The sequence below is a fragment of the Echeneis naucrates genome, chromosome 14 (genome assembly GCF_900963305.1).
Source record: "Echeneis naucrates chromosome 14, fEcheNa1.1, whole genome shotgun sequence".
NCBI classification, from domain to species: domain Eukaryota; kingdom Metazoa; phylum Chordata; class Actinopteri; order Carangiformes; family Echeneidae; genus Echeneis; species Echeneis naucrates.
The window spans coordinates 12188207-12209489 of NC_042524.1; the positions used below are offsets into that span (position 1 = coordinate 12188207).

The 21283-nt window shown below is 39.5% G+C and overlaps 1 protein-coding gene across 1 annotated transcript in view; it reads left to right on the forward strand.

Annotated features, from left to right (window-relative positions):
• dlg4a (discs, large homolog 4a (Drosophila)) overlaps positions 1-21283 on the forward strand; it is a 38460-nt gene that overhangs the window by 544 nt on the left and 16633 nt on the right. Inside the window, exon 2 of the mRNA XM_029520266.1 lies at positions 8953-9111. Coding sequence (XP_029376126.1) covers positions 8953-9111 — 159 coding nt within the window. The remainder of the gene's footprint in view (positions 1-8952; positions 9112-21283) is intronic.

Here is a 21283-nt window from a genome sequence, read left to right on the forward strand (position 1 = left end):
CACTGTTTGCTTTTCACCACAGCAAAGCAAACGGCATGGCATGCTTTTGACCTTGGGGAATGCATTTTATTGCTCAGGGCCATTTAAATCCCGCTCCGAAGAAACAGTGCACTGCAAGAGCACCTGAATTCCTGCTCGAAAACCAGGTAACAGTGGCCCTGCTGTTTCCTAAGATGAATCACAACCAGGCAGTTTGTCTCTGCTCCTTATTAACAGCGAAAAAACAAACAAACAAACAAAAAACAATTGTGTTTAGCTGTGTTTGCAGTATGGTTTTGGCTATTGTGTGTCACGATGCAAATGTGTGATCCAAAGAGGGAGCCTGGTCATCCATTCATTCATTGTCCATCACGTCCCACATTGCCCTCCCTCCCTCCAGGCTTCAGGTGTTTCCAGTGTGGCAGCCAGCTCAGAGTTCCCCTCCACATGGCCCTCGTCTGTTACCCTTACAAAGCCAAATCCGACTACGCTGGTCCACCCAAGCCAGGATTTGTACCGACACTTGCCAAAAATGATGTGTACATGTGTACAAAGCTGCAAATAATTTGTTTGTGGATTCAGCTCTGACGTTTTGGTCGATGTCTGTTCCACTTTGTGCATTTAATTAGTTACTGATTATCCAATGCTAATTAGGAGGAGGGTCTTGTTACATTTCGTTAATAATCTTTTACTTTTAGACTTTTGCTTGATGGGATTAATTTCAATATTTGAAATATGCTGCTGGTAAAATTAATGAGGGTGTTTCCTTTGTGAGTTTCTGAATTGGTGGCCCTGCTGTGCTCTGTGCTCGTTTTTGAATGTTACAAGTATCACAGATGATCCCAAGTGTCCCTTCGCCGGGTTCCCTCCTGCCTCCTATCTCTCCATCTCCATCTGAGACACTGTGCCTTCCTTGTGGAAAACATATTAAAACTCTCCTCCCACAGACTTGCCTCTACAGACACCATGACCAACCAGAGAAATGTAGCTCCACAGTACACATTTACTCTGCAATAGGAGCAGATTTCAAAATGGGATTAAAAACTAAATTAAAATGAATTTTGCTTGTTTTTCTGTGTGTAATGCGTTTAAAAACACATCTATCTCGTAACACTGGGGCTCAGCTCATTTCAAGCACACATTGCAAGTAGATGCCTTACTTCTTCAGCGTGTGCCTCTATTGTGCCACGGTTAACTCTGTCCAGTGCGTGCAGCCTACTGAAACATGTTTATCATCCCTGAGACTCAAGATTAACCTCTGCGTTGTTCTGTAATTCCCAAATAGTCTGTCTGTTCACATATGTCCTGCAGGTTGAGAAGCCCATAAACAGCTTGTGTTCAGTCTGTTGCAGCAGTCGCATGGTGTTTTTTTTTTTTTTCTTTTGGCCAGATCTTTTGAGGATGCACAGTATATTGCAGGAATATGTTTTGTTTTTTGTTTTTTAACTCTCTTGGTCCTATATTTCCATCCTTTGGTCTTGGGTTTATATCCTGTATTCTCCAGGACCACCATATGTTTTCTAATCATCTGTGTTACAATAGCTGCCACATGACTGCTCATTTCCAAGGTCATTTGTTAGCTTAAATAAAGCCCAACACAGAGGCTATTTGTCATCTTAATTTCAGGGCCTTAATTAGGAGCCTTCACTGGAAACTTTCAACAGTGCTTGAATGTGTTTTTTTATGCTGACTGCTCATTGATGGTCTCACATTTAATCAGGAAAGACTGTCGCTGGAGTTTGAACTTTCATATTTTGTGACAGTGCGTGCATTCATGGCCGATCAATATAAACTAACCAAAGGATTGAACACAAATGGTAGAAGGGGTATTAAGGTAATAAATGATTTACTTCTTAGGAGTCAGTGTGCCCTCATCTCAATATCAGGATCAATGATTACCTCACCCTGAGAATCGATTCTAAGACATCTTTACTGGAAACAACCTGCTGTCACTCATTACCTGTTTGCTGATCAAATGACAGAGAGTAATGATTTATAAAATATCAGAATGTGGCTTTCTTTGGTAATGTCAAAATACTGGTCGCACCACTTGATATAAAACATCCTTACTGTTTTTACAGCTTTGCTAACATATGTCCCTTCCTATGGATCTGGCCTATTTTACCTGCTCAAAGAAATGCTGCAGCAATAATGTGCAGTGGCAGATATTTACTAATGCTCTGTACAGGACAACAATTGAGCCATTTGCTGCCGCTTCATTCCTACCTTGCTAACTTGCTCCTCTCATCTTATCTGTTATCAAATAGTGCAGCTGGTGTTGTATGAGCAATGAACATGTAGGCTGCAGTAAGTAGCACACTCCCAGTGTAAAAAACTACCACTTTACAGAAATAGACCCATTGCATCTACAAAAGCCACACAAGAAAATACACACAAGGAAACCAAACTCGTAAGATACGATGCAATGTTACGCGGTTCGCAACTGAACACTAGGAGGTGAGAGACATTAGACCTGCAGAAATGGTTGATGACCTCTTAAATAGGCAACAGAGGCCTGTTTTATAGCCAGTGATAAGAACTGGCAGCGAACATCACAGATCATTTTAATTTGTCAGACGCTGGGCGGACAAAAATAGACTATATGTGTAAAAAACACAATTTCAGTAACCATCTGGTACAGATATGCATTATCGACCTTTAAAATGAAATTCAGTCTCAGTGTATTGCACAGACGGGATCAAAACAACTTCCCCTTAAGGTCATGAGCTTTCATAGAAAACAAACCTCATAGACAACCTCAAAGACCACATTTCTCCCCAAAAGCATAAAATAACCCCTAATATCACAGCCAACAGAAAACATTTCTTAAACTTGTTCATGAAATCTCAAATCTTTTTTTGCCAGTTGTGGTTGTGTTTTTATCTTAAATTTGGATAATGAATGGCCTGCATCTGTATTTTGTAAGATAAGAGATAAATGCACCTCTACATTGATACCCAATTAAAAAAAAAACACTTTTGTCTTTTAATATGTTTGCTAACAGCTCTGAGGACAATACTGCATCAAAGAGCTGTGTTAGACCTATTTTTTCTAGCAATGTTGATGATCATAGGATAAAAGGAAATACCCACTGGTGCTATTATTGCATGTTTGTTTCTAGTGATACCATTAGCAGTTCGGTGCTGTGTTTAAATGGCGTCCACTTGCCTGCTTGAGGACCAAACACTAGGCTGGGGGATGGTTAATGCTGCGATCCCCCATTACAAGTGCAACATTCATAAAAATGTATGTACTCAGCATAAAAATGGTCTGTGCATGCTCGCGTGGACAGAGGGGGAGGGCAAGAAATAATCACGACAACTCAACTCTGTGTTAGCAGACTAGGCTGCACCTGAGCTATAAACAAAAAATTATTCATAGATTTTTTTAATACAACAGTTACGTCTTTGGTCAGTTTTGCTAATTCTAAGTCCAAATAAATAATTTTGCATGTTCAGGTTAAGATGCTTTAATCTAGTTAAACATATATAATATTAGAACTTCATAATATGCATGTTTTCTTTACACGTGATATAAATACTGTTTCTTACGGGAATAAGCATAAAGTTTCTGTGAAAAAAGATCGACAAGATGGCAGCCACCCCCACCCCACACACAACCCTCACCAGAAGGACGACAGCCAAGCACACACTGTGGCACAATTTACTGTATCTGTGGCTTGAATCTGATGATTAAATTTCAGGATTTTACATTTATGTGGGTCTTATCAATGATGATTCATTCCTTGAAATTTATACTCAGAATCTTATTAATTTGGGTTAGATGAACATAAATTAGTACAACAGGCTGAAATGTAAAGGACGAATTAACAACTGAGTTTCTGAAACAGTAGTGAGCACATATCTCAGGAGTAAGAGGAAAAAAAAAAGACGTTTTCTTTATTTATTTTTTATGACTTTTCCTGTTTCTTCTAGTAACATAAGCCTTCTGGTGGTGAAGAAAGCCCAACAGCACTTTAGGGATTATATTTTTACATTTTACAGAAAGTCTTCGCCAGTAATGAGCCTCGAAAAATGCATGAGAAGAAATTTTTTTACGTTTGGTCAAAGGTTTGGTTGGATGGTCTAAATAGTGCTGCTTGAGTACCTAGAATATCTCCCTGTGGGACAATGTACCTACTGAAGCAGCCGAGTCTAGGTGCTACTCAGTATGAAATACCTTCAGCCCACATACACAAGACTATTCTGCACCTTCTTATCACAAACAGAGGTAAAAATGCAGCTCAATTAATAAATAAATCAAAATTCACTGATGTATAAATATATTTCCTGGTATAAGCTTTATATTTCAACAGCCATTCCAGCATTACAAACAGATTCAAGTGAGAAAACTAAAAGCAGTCTAAAATTTAGGTGAAGAGGGTGAATTTGGAACACCTCCACAGGGGGATAAGACGCTTCTCCACTTTTTGATCTAGACTGGATGGATTCTTGCCTTTAAAGGCTTCCTTGGTGCAGCTTGAAGCATTACGCCCCATGGTAAATGTAAAGTCTGTTGTAGTTGTAGTATTCACAGCACCGGGACACAAACACTTGTGTCAGTTTTGTTGTGAAAAGGCCTAAGCTATCACTGGCAGGAGATAAGTTAATTTCCTGTTTTCTGAGGCTTATATACATGAGAGGAAAAAAAAAAAAAAAAACAGTTGCAATGGTACAGTAGGTGTTGGCTGGCAGCAGCAATTGTGATGATGCAAATGAGCTGTGTTTGGGGTTTGGCACACAACAGTGAAAATCAACTGAGATGGCAACAATGACTGTATTTTGATGGATTGCAATAGAGAAGTTCATATGACCATGAGAGACAAACATTTCTCTCTCATAATGAAGCAACAATGACTATCTGCTGTGCGACGGATGTGTCATTTTCCTTTTTGGCAGTGATGTTTTAAAGATACTAATGTATATTTTGAGGTGTGGGAGAAGAGTTTCAGGATGCCGGTGATATGTTGCTAAAATCACATCACAGCCCATCACAAGAAAATACAAATCTGCAGTACAGTCACTTTCTGGAATTCCCTTGTCTCAAACAAAGACTCCAGCTTAGAAAAAGAGGAACCATATAGCGAGGTGTCCAGGGAGGAATTCAAAGAGGGTCCGTGTGTTGAGGCATCTTTGTATGTTAAGCTGTCAGCTGACCCTATTTCCCATATAGAGCATCAGCTCAGCTGCTATTGCTCTAAGAATGTGAAACACAGGCATTGGCTGCTAACTTCTCTTCCTTACCGGGCAAAAGCTATACAATATTTATATCAACTGCCCGATTAGGGTGGACTGAATAAGGCAGGCTATACGTTACTTTCCTTAAAAGAGCAAAGGTATGGATGTTTAGATAGAGCTTCACGCCGAGCAGAGACCAGCTCCTATCCCAACTCAAACCTCATGACCTCAAAAATACACTACAATACTAAATGGCTTCTGCCTTTGAGTTGCCAGTTTGCAGGTTGATACTGTAAGTGGGAATGGTTGGTCTGCCACCACCCTGCAGGTGTTCTTGCATTCATTTCTATGGTAGTTGAACCAAAGCTCAAAGCCGGGTGACAGAAGAGTAACTGTACATTTAAAATCTGCAGTGAGATATGCAAACGACTAATATATTAAACTAAAAGCAAGATGTAGAATCAAAGAATCGTTTCACACAATGTACCTCCATTTATAGTTTCCTGTAGATAGAAAAAATATGGATAGTCTTTGGCAGAGTTAAATTGAAACACATCATTTAAAGATTTTATGATACACATTTACTTCCAGATATACTTAGAACTGAAATGTACTGTGCTATATTAAACTAAATTCCAGCATGTAGTTCATTTTTACCACACTGTGACACGTCACACAGACTTAGCGACCAGACGAAAATCCCCCTGAGTTCAAATGAGCAGGAAATCTTAAAATTAATCCAAATACAGAAAAAAAACTCGTTATCATTACAGGAAATGCAAATAAATGAACCTGAAAAAGCTTAAATTCTCTGAAGATGAAGTGGGGATTTGCCACCTTTAATTTGCACCTGAAGAGCTTCTCATGGTTCATGTAACACGGAGCACGTCAAGTGCATTTGCAGGCAAAATATCTCTGAAATGATATGCCTGAGCGGTGAGGTTAGCTTTCATTCCTTTGCTTAATGCACCTTAATTTAAAAGCTTAAGGTTGGTCCTTGAAATACAAACTGAGATGACGGTGTGTAGCATTTGACATTTGCTCTACATTAAGTTACCTCATTTAACCATGAAAGGAAAAGCTTATTGAGCCACACCGTGTCTAGTTCTTCCTACAGTACTGAATAACAACATGACTGTGAAGAAACCCCTCCACTGACATTTACAACAGAGTAGGGCCTTAAAGATGTACCAGTTGCCCTCCACCATGAATGCCTGACATTCCCATGAAACCCTGAGGTATTTTGCTGCAGAGATCATTTAGGAGGCTGTTTGTACAGTTACAAGCAGATTTGAATAGCTCTAGGCTTGTACAAGCCTCCTGCTGGTGAGAAAAGGATCCCTAGAAAACAAATGTCCAATTGGACTAATGTCCAATGATGTTTATCAAACAGATGATATGATATTATGTCAGTTTTGCATGTATTTACCCAGACATATGTTAATATATTTGTGACCATGGTAACAGGAAGCGTGAATAAGTGTGTAAAATGTATTAAGACAATGGAACATTTTGGTAAGAAATAATAATTATTATTGGATATTATCGGTCTCCTCCTTAGACTAGTATGAAGCTCTGTAAAAATGTATTGACAGGAAAAATACATCACCAGAAAAAGAACTGTTACAGGTTCATGCTCAGTGGCAGAGGGAAAAGCCAGCCATTAGAGTGAGTAGACATGGGAAAGGAAAAAAAAAATACAAAATCAAACAGTGTGGGGCAGGAGTTTCTGACAGGCATACCATGAATGGGACCATCAGACATCCACTGCTTTGAGTCGTACAGCTCAGAGCTTCTCCTCCTCCTCATCATTGCCACAGAATCAGAGACAACTGGAACACCACAGATGTGTCTAAAATTCCCCCATGCTCTTTACATAGCTTATTATATAATAGGCTTTATATAGCAACAATTTTGCACTGTTGGCTGAATGTATAGCAAGAACTAAGATACCTAATATAATGAACTCATGGTATCATAGAGCGTGTCGTCACGCAACAACTGATGCTCCCTAACAAAGCAGGCATGAATTATACTAAGAACTAGTAGAAAAACTAGTAGTGTCTGAAAGTGTTTTTTGTTTTACTGCTGAGCTCACAGTTTAAGCCTCTACATACCCCTATTTAGATAGTGAGAAGTGAATGAAAGCATGATCTCGGACACAACCCAGCTGAAGGCAGTAATGACTGCTGGGAAATGAACGCTGTGTTGCTCAGTGTCCCTGTAATATCTGACCAGAATTAAACTCTCAGTGTAAAAAGTTCTTCTACATCACATTAATCCAGTATTTGCATTTGTTAGGATTCAGCTCATCATATCAAACAGTTCAAAAAGCAGCTTTTTACACAACACAGAATATATCACTCTTTAAAGATGTCAGTACGTTTGAACGTCGGGGTTTTGACTACTGACAACAATCATATGACGTACTGGTGAGAGGAAATGTTGCTAAAGACACACTACCACATGTCCCTCCACTGGGACAGAAGGCAGCACAGCCGTATGAATGTTGGTTGTGGAGCGATGGGGTAAAACCAAAAAGCTCAGGCCACTTTGAGCAGTGATTCATGATATTTACTCATTTTGAGCTAATGCATCCTGTTATTTAATAAAAGTTTTACTTTGGAGAGTTTATTGATGTAGAAATGGCCAAGAAGAAGAATGAACCAGTTCACTACCAAGAATTATTCACTCTCACTCTAGTTTCCTCAGTGCTTCTGTTCTCTGCTTCCTTTTTTTGATGCTCTCACTTTTTCATTTTTAGTCACCCCCCTGACTTTCTCCTCTGTCTTCTTCTCTATTTCACCCCTTCTCTTTCTTGCTGTCTCAGTGTAATGTGATCCAGGACCGATGCTGGCAGCCCCAACTGTGGCACTGCAATCTCTGCTCTGCTCTGGTTGCTAGGCAGCCTGTCTGAGACTGGGCTCGGCGATGCACCCCCCTCTCCGTCTGCCTCCAAAAAGCATAAAGAGAGGCAAGACTGGCAGAGCAAGAGTGGCATCCGGCCATCCGCCAAAATTCAGATGATCCCACTGAATTTCTCCATTTTCAGAATGGACTGTTTCACATCTGCAGTGCAGCAGGGCAAACTGTGAGCTTGAGGAGCTTCAGCGGAGTACAGATTTGTAGCAAAGAACTCGAGCACTAACCCACAGGACAGAGTGGCACGTCTCCACTGTGATGCTGCCCACCTTCTGATGTGTTTGTGATGGAAAATGCTGTGTACAGAGTTTGTGTCATCACGCCTAGAATGAAGCCTACCATGTGTGGCTGACACAGTGGGCTGCTGGCACGATGCCCAGGTGTGGGATATCGGTAGGGGAGTAAGATTACTAGGAAGAAGCTGCATGATCTGCTCCTGTAGAGCAGCTATGAGTCATGGCTCAAGTTACTCCATGTGGTTGTGGAGGACGATCACTTTGCTCAATGCACAATGGCAACATTTTGAGCCCATGCTTCTGTCATGCCCTCATTTTGCACTTGTAGGTGTCACCCATGTGACATACCAGCTATGAATAGATCGTCCAGATTTGGCTGAGGAACCATCTGTGATGGATCCATGGCTCTGTGTGCTTTGTGAATTTGTTGTTGTGGTATTATGTTTAAAGGAGATGAGACATCAGCGAGAGGGTACAGTGATGAGGCTGACAGAGTCTGTTTGTGATTTAAACATAATCAACCTTTGACACGATGACTGTTATTTGTTTTCAGTAAAATACAATCACATCAGCTTGGTTTGCGTGAGACCTGCTTGGACTAAGAGACTCGTCTGTATCTGTGTGTGTGTCTGTAGAAGTACAGGTACCAGGATGAGGAGACGCCCCCCTTGGAGCACAGTCCAGCACATCTGGCTCCAGGGAAAAGTGCCGAGATGCTTCATATGAGTGACAAGAACCTCGCCGCCATGGAGGCCATACATGGCTACACCCCACACACACATATCTCTCCTGTCAAGGTAGGTCACACACCCACAACTTTATGTCCCCTGCTCATTAAATTTAACACTAATAGAACAACACAATGTACTCCCAGAGTACAGGATTTTTTCATGAATTGGGACATTGTTCATTTGAGCACTCAAGTGAAAATATTGCTGTTTGGGTAGTGTGTAGTTTAAAGCAATAAAGGCAACACATTTAAAAATAAAGTTAAGTAAAACATTAAAAGTATAACCCGAACTACTTACATTGTGAATAATATACACAGTTAGCTGGAACATCCTAAATTCAATCACCAAACACATTTACAGTCACAGTGATGTCGGTTATTTCAGAAGCATCACCTGCTTGAAGCTTGTTAAGCATCATTCGTAGAATCATCCGAGGATCAATAATCTTTTATACCTCTGTACATAAGTGGTGCGTGTCTTCAACACAGATCATTTAAGTAGAATATGATACATTTATGAAGACATCTGGCCCTTGGCATCCTTTACTGTCAGATCAACATTACACCTACGTGATGCATATTGGGGAATTTGATACTATAGCTCAAAAGCATGAAAGCCAAAGGTTGGTGGACAGGAGATGTATCCAGGCCTGAGTAACACGATCACCTTTACTGTTAAAGAACGTGGTCAGATATCACTTTATCCAAACAAATGTTGATGTGTAATATCAGTAACAGTAACAATGTAACTTGAAATACAATTTCCCATGATTAGTTTTGCCGAGACAAATTAGCCTGTCTGCAGGTGAAGAAATCTGATCTGACTAACGTGGTATTCTTTCATTTGGAGAGAAATTAAAATTATCCATTTTGCAATTCAATGAAACAAATTGTGTTCCATTCACTGAAAGAAATTTTGACATTGAAAACATATTACATTACATTTTTAAGTATAAAGAATAATGTAGAACTTTGGGGGCGCTGATGCAAAACACGGTCATAGCAGCTCTAAGCAGAGACGCTGTTTAACACCGGTATCTAGTCTAGTGCCATAAAGATGTAGACTTTAATCTGTACAAGAGCTCCTTTTGAAAAGAGCTACTGGTCACATTGTTAAAATATACAGCCAATGTAGGTAACATGAGCACAGTGATTATACACTTAAATACAAATCCAAGCAGGTGTAAGCTATAGTACTCATTTAATAATAATCCATCTCACATGCCCATGCATTATTTGTTAGCATCACTTGCTACAGCATTAAAACAAGAGTTCCTGTATTTATTTGCCTTGAGGGGGAAGCGCCTTTCTATTTCCAACATGGGACTGAAGAGAAGTCTGATGGGAACAGATATGTCCACTAAAACGCTTTCTTTTAAAGAGCAGAAAGGAGAGGCTGAGTTATAGGGCTTTACAGCTGCTATTTAAAACATGTGGAGTCCTCTCAGCATGAGCTACAATGGCTGTGGAGAAATTTTCCCTGGTGCTGCTTAGAGGGTGGCCATTGGTCATCTGCTTTAAAACAAGAACCAAGCCACCTACAGGTTAAGCAAGTCTCCCAGAGGTTACGTTATAAATGCAGGATGGAGCATTAATTCAGTAATATGACATTTGTTGTGGTGATTTTGGGTGAACTTCACACACAATATCAAAAAACACAGAAAGAACCAAGCTGGGTCAAAACTTGGTTGTTTTGTCTGTCGCTGGGCATACGTCTCTGAACGATCAAACTGTCAGTTAGCTGCTTTGTCAAGTCAAGAGTGCCAGTCCAGCAGCTGATTCAGTCAGAGGAGTGTGACAACAGAAACGTGCCATTTGTTGGTTCAGCCCTAATGGTTACGCTTTTTTGTGAATATCTTTAGAGTGATGCAGATAAGTCTGTGTAAGAACATGAAACTGCTCAGACAATTTGCTGCCCCTCTCTGACCTTTCTTGCTGGTTTGATTAATTCCTTTTGTCCCAGTGGAATTTGTTAACCAGCACATACCAGGGGATTAGTAATTATTCACAGATGATCGGTGCTCCATTTACAACGGTGATGTGACGGGAGACTTACTTCTACCCTTAAAATACACCGTTATGGAGTCATTAAAGTTTCTTTCAGAGAAAATGTAAAATGTGGTGTGTGCCCTCCGGTATTTCAAATCTATTATGTGACTGACTCAGTCATTTCTCAGAGGCTCGTGGTCTCAGAAATTCCGACTGATTACTCAGCCAGTATCTGTAAGGTCTCACACAGTAAATACCATTTCATGTTCAATTATCAAACAGTAAGCAACAATGAACAACCACAATGTATGTGGCCTATCTAACAGCAAGGATGGTCTGTAGCAAGAATTAGAGTTAGCTTTCTCTTCTCTGCAACAGTCTACTTCTCCTGTTACTATTAAAAACGCACAAGTAAGCTACACCATTGCACTCTTGTATCATGCCTCTTGATTGTCATGATTATGGGTGCTGCAATTTATTGTCATTCACTGTCAATCCACTTTAAATTATCCAGCCGCAATAAATACTAATCAGTGTAACGATGCGTATTAATCAGCAACTAAAGAAATATCTGGCAAATCTACATTTTACATCTGGTCAAGTGATGCTTCTTAAAACGTAGTGCTTATAGGACAGGGGATTTCAAAAAATATCATTAGAAATAATATTAAAGTTGTCAGTCTTGGTTTATGTGAGTTTTTTTTTTTTTTTTTAGAACAAGAAATTAAAGATCTATTAATCAAGAGAAAATGTTAAGATAAAAATGTATTTTGTGGAGTGACTCTGACCTTTAACCACCAAAATCTGAACAACTTGAGTCCAATTGTTCTATCTGGAGCCTAATTCTTATTGGTCAGTTTGCTAGTATGCTCTGGTAGTCTTCATACGTGTATTATAAGTCCGCCCTTAAGTCAAGTAGAAGATTTCTCTACTAGATTGCTGCTTTCATTCCAGTTCTTCCATTCTTTGGTAAAGAGAAGAACTAAAGCTGCTAAAGTTGGAAAAGTGTGACAGTGACTTTTTGACACCTCATCATAAATGAGGGTGTTTGTGTGACGCACTTTTCTGTCATATAAAGCTCAGTATTATTCATATGGTTTTCTGACAGGCTTTTGTGGGTGTACGTGTTGATTTACAAACTTGTCAATAATAGTTGACATTAAAAATGAATAAGATAATGTGAAATAAAACAAATAAAATATGACAACCATATTTAGAACTTAAACTATGCAGTTGAATAATTGATGTGTTTATTTACTGCACTGTGGCAGCCAAGAGTTTTTAGTACACCATGTAATATGCACTGTATGGTACTTGATGTACCATACAGTAAATAGTACACCAATTTCATTAGTGTAAATCTTAATTTGGAGCTGAGAGAGAGGATGTCCTATCCTTCCCCAAAGTCTGCTCACTGAATTAAAACTTGAAATGCAAAACTCTAATGTTGGGGAAAAGCAAGTTAAGTTAAAATTACTGCAACTATACCAGTGTTGTCAAGACAGATACACTGCAGCAAAATTCCATTTTAAGGATATTTTTTTCCTATCTCACAAAAAGCAGCATGTTAATGTTGTTGTACTATGTTTTGGGAATCAGGATTGGCCCTATTTCTATTTCTGGAATGCTGCCATTATTTATGAAGTCATGTGCTTCTCTTAAGGGGGAGCTGAACACACTATGGAGTACAAAGGTCTGGGCTCACTTAGTTCAAAGTGAATATTTTACATTATTTTATGCCAGCAGTCAACATTTTTGAAGTAATGGAATTATATGTAAATAAAATTCAGATCGTTGATGACTGAGGACAAAGACTGGACCAATTTTTTTACCCACTGTCAGTGATCATGACCATAGTGTATTCTGTTTCATTCTACTATGCCATAAAATATATGCAAATATTAACATTTTAAGCCTGACAAATTCCAAGGCACTAATCATGAACAACGATGATGACTGTTGCCAACAAGAGCGCAACTGACAATGATCCTGATGGCCGTGATGATAATGGTGATGATGATGATGATGATGATGATGGTGGCTGATTTATCTGCTCTTAGTGTTAACCCCTTCCACTATTGTTTCCTCACAGGAGCATAATAACCGCATGTTCAGTTCAGTTTTGACCTTTTGGTTTTTGTTACACTGAAGTTATGAGGTAATGTACTTGACCTTAAATTTTCCCCTGCTTTACTTTCATTTTCCTATCTTCACGTTACACAGTCCCCGTTCTGCATCTCTCTCCCTGCTTGTGACCTTCCTGCTCCCTGCTGGCAGTAGGAAGGTTAAGAAAGTTGACATGCAAGAACAATGTTGCCTGTTTGAATCTCTTCACCCGCTAGTAAAGTCTTGGTGGGGGTAGTGTGAGAAAATGACTTGGTCTACTACTCCACAACTATGGCAAGTACTGCTGATGTGCCACTGAGCAGTGCGCTGATAAAAGGCCATGACTGTATTTGACTGAGAGGTGCTCAGACAGTCGGTGAAAATATCAGGATCAGCATGAACAGGCATTCCCACTTGGTCAATACAGAAAGCTGTCTCAACTTCCATATTTGAGCTTTGCTGCGATGTAAAACCTTCCCAGTGGGAGGGAAGAGAAAGCATCTCCTGACGTGAAAATGCTGCACTGCTGCTATTTGTAAAATTCATAGGTACACGGTGTATTGTTTTGAGTAGCTGTGCAGAAAAAAAAATCCATTCTACTTGGAAAGGCATAATGATCCCACTGTCCTTTACTGAATTAACTGCTAGTCACTTGTCAATATCAGTGATTAGCAGGGGAGAAATTTATACTCGATCAAAATTCAAGTCATGTCTTTTCTCGGTCTGTGTCAGTGCACAATGTGATCACATTAATAAATACACACATATGAGCTATTAAATATAATATGATGACATGTCATGATGTGATAAAATTTTTAAAATGCCTGTAAGTACAATCAGCATTTGCAATGCTTCCGTTGCAGTACATTGCTGCTTTATTATTGATTGAACATTATGGTATAATTCATATTCATATCTATCATATGCAAAGCCAATAAAATGGAGCTGAGTATAAATTTCACAAGTCCTATATTTCAGTTTAAATTTTTATCTAAGAAAATCTTGGTCACTTCTTTCAGTGCTAGTAACCAAGTAAACGTGGTCCTAGTGTCTCATAGACGTACTTGTCAGCATAAATAAAGAAAGAGGAGAACAAAGCAGCGCCCACTGTCCCTCCCCTGTGTCCATTACCCCACTGCCCTGCACAATTACCCTCTCCCTTCTGTTGTTTTGCAGCCTGTGTTGATGTCTACGGGACACACTCCAATGTACACCTCTGCTGTTTCCACACTGGTAAGAGCACAGTGATCCGTGCCGCTCCGTCACCCCCCAAAGTTACCAGTATCATCATCAGTCACCAACATCAATGTGATTTGTATCCTCATTTCTTGCCTTCGCTGGTTTTGGTGTCACTCAACATTTGGTTTTGTGATTAAAGACACACAGCAGCTTCGATACCACTTTATCCAAACTGCCAAAGAGAACAAGGTCATCTGTCTTTTTCTGATGATATCAGTGTGTCTACACTCATTGTTGTTCAAATCGCCTTTGCCTGATAGATTTTTTCCACTTGCATTGAATGCCTATTTTATCTATTTTGGGGGTTGCTTTAAATCACATGCCACTGCAAAGTTTTTATATGTTGTACTTACATCACACTATAATATATCTGTGTTTCATTCCTGTTACTGTCTATGTTCTACATCAAAGAGTGATACTATCTCATTCCTTCACCTAAAGCAAAGCAATATAAGGGTCATAGATCCTGATTTGGGACAAAGAAGTGGCTTTGAAAGCACATTACTCCAGAATCAGTCTCTCAGAGCTGGATTTTGCACACATAATAATCAATTCTGAAATATGTGTATCAAAGGAAAACAATGAAACGAGCAGGTAGCAGGCTTCCAATGTCAGATGCATGAGATCTTTCTGCAGGACAGGCTGGAACCTGCAGGTGTCAGTGTGAGACTGTGCAGTGACTTTCATAACCTTGAAAAGATGGCTCTGCTGCTTTCTCAATAAAACATTTTTATGATCAGACAGGTTGGATTAGCCCTATGTGCCATGAATGGCTCACATGAATTTGTCTGTCTACCAAGTTAAAAAAAAAAAACATACTCAATTGTTATTAGTTGCCTCCTAAAAATAGGGAAAGTCAGTTTTAATTTATAAACATAAATTCATAACATTAAAATGTTATATATGGCAGCATTAGCTAGTGTTAGGTTTACATGAATTAAATTACTTCAAAAAGGGCAATACAGGATCATTGGAGGGATATGATTTTTAAATCTGGTTTTCAGCCCCTCTCTCTCTCTGTTGTGAACAAGTAGTTACCTCTGTCATCATTTCTTGTCTTTTTCTGCTTGCATTGACCTTGAACACACCCTGTCTTTAATTGTGTCTGCATATATTAAACCATTTAACCAGACTTTCTTTTATAGCCTTGAGCATTATCGGAATGAAAATGTGTTTGGATACATTAACTCACAAAAACACTGAAGTGTTTCAGTGTATTTATAGACATACATACATACGTCATACAGACAGACAGATAGACAGATAGACAGACATGCCTAAGTACATGCAAAAAGTTCAGTTTGTACATGCTATCTCCAAGATGCACTGCAGTAACGCCTGTGTGCGTGGATGTCTTTGCAGCTGGTGTAGTGCCCGTGTGGTTGTCATTGATGTGTAGGTGGTGTCGTCAGTCTCTCTCTTTATTGCTTTAATGGTGTGAGGTTTGCCAGTACCACTCCAGGACCCAGTGATTTATGGGTAGGATTGTCTCTGGAAGCACTGCAATGGCTAGGCAAAGTAAGAGGAGGTCCCTGGGTTATGAACATGATTTAGCGTAAAGGTGCTCTAGTTTCAAATTATCTTTTTCTTTTTTTCTTTTTTAACTTAGGACATAATGTAATTAGAAATTTCACACTGAAAGAACTTCTGATACTAATCTGGTCTCATATAAATGAATCTTCCTGCTGCTTATACAGTAACCCGGTATGTCTGCTGTGCCATGACAATTTGACCTAACTTTTAGAGAATTAGGCATATTCATTATTAGAGCGAAACTTGAGTAAAGGGTTGTTTTTTCAAAATTAAATCTTACTTTTAATGTTGCAGGAATTCTATTTCTATCTCTGCAGTCAGTTCTATAGACATGTATTTATTGTCGGTTTCAGCAATAACATATTCCTTTCCGATACCAATGCTGATTTTAATGATTAGCATTATAATACTAGTAACAATAATAATAATAAAACAAAGGATAAACAGCAATCCATCTGAAACCTAAACTGCAAGATTAACTTGAAATGAGTTACTTTAAAAGTGTAATTACAATATAACGCAGTGCTGCAACTGCAAAGCAAATAAACCCATGAATAAATAGCTTGTGTATAAACTTAAAGTGTGTTACTATCTTCGTGGGCTTTATCCAATTATGTCTTCAAAAGCTATATACAAATGCTGCTGTTAAAAATGGCACAGTGGCACCTTCCCTTAAAAAGTAAGATTACATTATTTACTGGAAAACAACTCTTTGCTGTTCAAAGTGGCAGTAATTTCTCATGGTTTTCAATAAAAAGTGTAGCTTCAGCAGTTACCAAAATGTCAACAATTACAAATACATGGTATCAGATGTGTGCGTTGAATCTGCATACTACAAAAATGGGAGGCCTTTGCAATACTAGCATTGGAATTGGAAAGCCTGAACATTTTTCTATAAGTTGAAGTGCCCTGGTGGCACTGTAGCCTTCACATTTCAGACTTCAGTCACAGACAGAGCTCTGTCGCTGTTTTTTATTTAACAGTGCATATGGCCCATTTATCTGGACAGACTGAAGTTCTCAGGATGAAAACATTACACACCATTTATCCATTTAGCTTTCACATGAAGAGCTGGGAGGGAGAACTGCAGGCACAGACCACCCATCACCCAGTTTATGTTAGTCAATCTCTCTGAATGAGTAACAATACATTGCGCTTTCTCCTCCCAACACAAAACTGTTCTTATATACAATACTTTTCACACAAACCAAGTCAACCTAAATGTAGAGCTCAGTGGCTGTTTCCGTAGTGTTTCCCCAAGAGCTCGCCATTATAGCCTCCACTTTCTGCTCTGAACTCTTGTCTGGTTGGTATCTGGCTTCTATCTTCATTCCCTCTGTCCTCCTTAGTTTTCTTTAATAAATCTTTAAATATGTCCCTGCAGCTTCAGTGTAATTACTGTGCAGTAGCAGCTCAGGTCCTATGGGAAGGAGAAGGAAGCAAGGCAGGGAGAAAAAAATGCATGTAGAGAGAAAGAAGAGAGCAGCTCATGTTGAATGGTGGAATAAGACAGATAGAGAGGGCCTTTCATTTAGAAGGGTGAGAGAAAATTAGATAGGTAGACGGAGGGATTTTATTTAACAAAATGAGAACGTCAGCCAACAGCTTGTCCTTCACCACGTCCTTACGTAAGTCATTTTAGCGTGCATGCGTGTGTGTGTTTGCGTGCATATATACACAGTATATATTTATATATAAAAACACACTTGTCATCCATCTGTCATTCATAAACATTGAGGGAAATGTTAAAAAAAGAAAACATTTCTATGGCCTTCACAGTAAATCCTTGTTGTTTTCCTCCAAGTAATGAAAAAATATATACTGTAAGCAAAATGAGTATTAAGTGATGTACTAAAATGATCTGATCTCAGACTATATTCTTCCACTATTGTTATCAGCATCGTGTTAAGGTGTCACTAATCTGAGTAACTGACTGAAGCACTGAGGCTGGTTTCAAGTGCTCCCTTTGATGAGGCAGGCCAGCTTGAGCGGCTTGTCCTTCTACGTCCAGCCAAAGTGTAATTCCTCCCCCTCTCACATCACCAGCGTCGACATTATACAGAGAGACAGCTAAGTAATTGCCATCAAACTTTCCTGCTCGCTCGTCTTTCCCTCAGCAGCGGGGATGGGAGGGGTACAGTACAGTAGCAGCAGGAAATATGAACTGCATTCTCGCCAAGCACAGACCAGTGGCAGGGAGGCACCGCTATCGCAGTCCACTGCCACAGATGACGGAGAATGGAAGGATCCGCTCGTAGATGCTTATTTTTTTACTTTGGATGGGTGATTTCCGAAGATCGGATGAGCGCTTCTCAGATGATAACATGCTTTAACAGTGATGAGTAATTTATCGAATTCTCGTTCTGGTGGACTATATTGGGCTTCCTCAAATTAAATCTCCTGCACCTACTCAGCAAGAGGAAGATGCTTATTGGGATGTGCTATTTCTGTGATACTGGATTTGAAATAGTATAAAGGTGTACCCTGTGTTTACAGCATGCTATCTTTAGAATTGTGTCTTATTTAGACTGAGTGAAAAGCAAAGCTCAGAGGGCATGCAAAAGTTAAAATATATAAATGTTTTAACAGAGGCAATCTGACCAACTGCTATGGAAGGGCCTCAACCTAATGACTCACTTTTTCAACAATGCATTTGTGGAGAGTAGGCAGTTCTAGAGTTTAGCCTTCCAGTGACGCTCTCAGTGGGTGTGCATGTCATTGTGGGATGTGAGCAGGGTTTACTCGCCAGTGTCAAAAGCAACTTTGATTTTGACAACCTAAGCAGGATGTTTATGTCCGTGTGGTACGCCAAAAAGATGGGCTGCCGATTCCTCAACAATGTGCGGAAAGCCAAGAAACATCAACATCGCAAGATGGTAGGCATGTTTTGAACATGTTGAGACCTTTTTTTCTTGCTATGATTCTGGATAAAATGTACTTGTGAAATCTTTCAAAAAATGCCACTGTGCTTACAGAAGTGCTGCATGTAGATTAATACTAATTATGTTATTCGTACTTGGTGCATGTTGTTTCTGTATTGTGAAACACTATCCATTTATTTTTCTTGAATGCAAGGTCCCTCACAATTACATGCTGTTCTCATTATTATTATTTTCCAAGGCATTGTGTTGTAATAGCTGTACATATCAAGGCTGTGACTGCACTTGACATATTTTAAATCAGTAGGCTTGTGCAATCAAATCAAAAGTTGGATTTGATTAGTAGTACACTAATCAAATCCAACTCCACAACACACACAAACACACACACGCAGCCACATTTTCCTTCAAACCACACATGTATGTGAGATTTAACAATGAACCACAACAACAAACCCCCATCCCATCCTGAACAATACCCACACACAAGCACAGAAGGAGGAGAGACACCTGCTATCCAGCCTGCCACACAACAGCTACATATTACTGTACACAATATTTCACAGAAGTTTTGTCTTCTCATTTCCATTTCATTAACAGCCCTTCACAGCCTTAAGGTAAGGGTCAGTATGGTGCTGTTGTCTGTCTGTGCAGTTTTCTTTTTTTTAACTGAGGATCATAAGTTTAGAGACACACTAAAGCTGTGCAATACCCATTATGCTTGGCAGCTTAATTGTCTCTGTCAACCACAGCCTTTTTTTTCAGAGACACAATTGTAATTCATAGTTTGACATTGCGTATTTCAGCAAAGGACGATGTCTTGCTTATTGACTAGATGGTTTTACCTGTTAAAGGCTTCCCAGCTGCGGCAAGGTGCAGCACATGCGGCATTAGTGCCTCTCTAATGCAACCTTTGCTTTTTGTCCCGAACCCAGTCACACGTGACATCATCACCGCTACTGGTTCTCAAATTATTCACACCACGAAAAGCAAATATCACAAATACTCATAATCATCATAGTCTTAATCTGACCTCCTCTGACCAAAAATTTCCACTTGACTGAAAGGAAGTAGAGGGTGTGCACATAATGCGTCGTTTTCAGGTACACATGCACAGAGCAGCAGAGACTGATCAGATTATGTGAACGTCTTGTGATCACAGCAGGAGGGAACATCAACAGTACAGCATACATGCAGCTAAAGTCTTAATGTAGCATGAAAGTTATGGATTCTCTGTTAAACTGCCAACTAACTACTTATTCGACTCATAATGGAGAAAAGAAAATTGAACAAAACAAACATCTTCACTCTTTTTCAGCTCTTTTTCTCGCTTCAGTACAGGGAGTGATGAAACATTGATATATATTCTTTTGCTTGAGAAATTAAATTACCATGTGGCACAAAATACTTTATATGCCTGGAATGCTTTTCCATTTAATTTGTCTTTGAATTGGCATTTTCGTGCAGCTCCCTTGCTGGAAATGAACTCACCATTGGTTTAAGGTTGGGCTGTGGGTGAATATTTTTGGTGCTGCCTGTTCAGACATGGCAGAGGACAGGTTAACTGAAGACGTTGTGCTAAAATATACGTGGGCAAGAGCAGCCAAACACTGTAAATCCTAACAACCCTGATGTCGGAAGGCTTGACAGAGCAAAGAGAGGGAGAGAGGGGCTCTGTCGAAATCCCTGCAGGGAAACTGCCTGCACTGGGCTTAGATTTCTGCTGGCTATACTCATTATTTCTGTCTCTAGATAAGGATGAATTTGACGTAATGTTCAGCAGCACGGCCTGTTGGACACAGCTACATGATGAAGCTCTGCATCGGAGAATGTTAGGATTGAAGAGCGTTCAGCTAAAGCTGAGCTCTGGAATTTTGGGGAGGGCTCAGAGAAACCTGTACTTCTCAACCTTATAGGCTTTTCCTCTATAGGATGGGAGGTATAATCTGTATTATTCAACAATGATAATGATGATTTCTAGTGAGAGAAAGTGCTTGGAGCATCAGATGGTTCTCTACAGCACTTATGGGCCAACAGAAAAACCACAGATCTTATTATTAAAGCCAATTACATCAATTTTATTTTGTATGTTGGCTGGGACACTGACTGAAACGGGCGCTGAAAATTACTGGTCTTATAAAAGTGACTTTATGGCAGAGCTGGTGTGTTGGATTAGTTTGTATATGTGTAGCTAAGTGCATAGAATCCACTTCTGAAGTTTTGGAAGAAAATAAACTCTAATTATACACTTTGATGCACTTGTGCTAAACACAGTTAGCAGCTCCTGAAGTTCCCATTACAACTGAAAAAATAACTTTCTCTCGTATCATAAAGATCAGTGGGTAAGCTCAGTGCAAAGGTTTTTCCTAAAAACTGAGAAACTGTTAGGCTGTGTGGTTGTTTGTGTGTGTCAGAGCTGTCAGGTCTGTGAAGGTCAGCAAGCTGATTTTATGCTGCCGTTTGCTGTTCTGTAAGAACTTTAGATGCACGCTG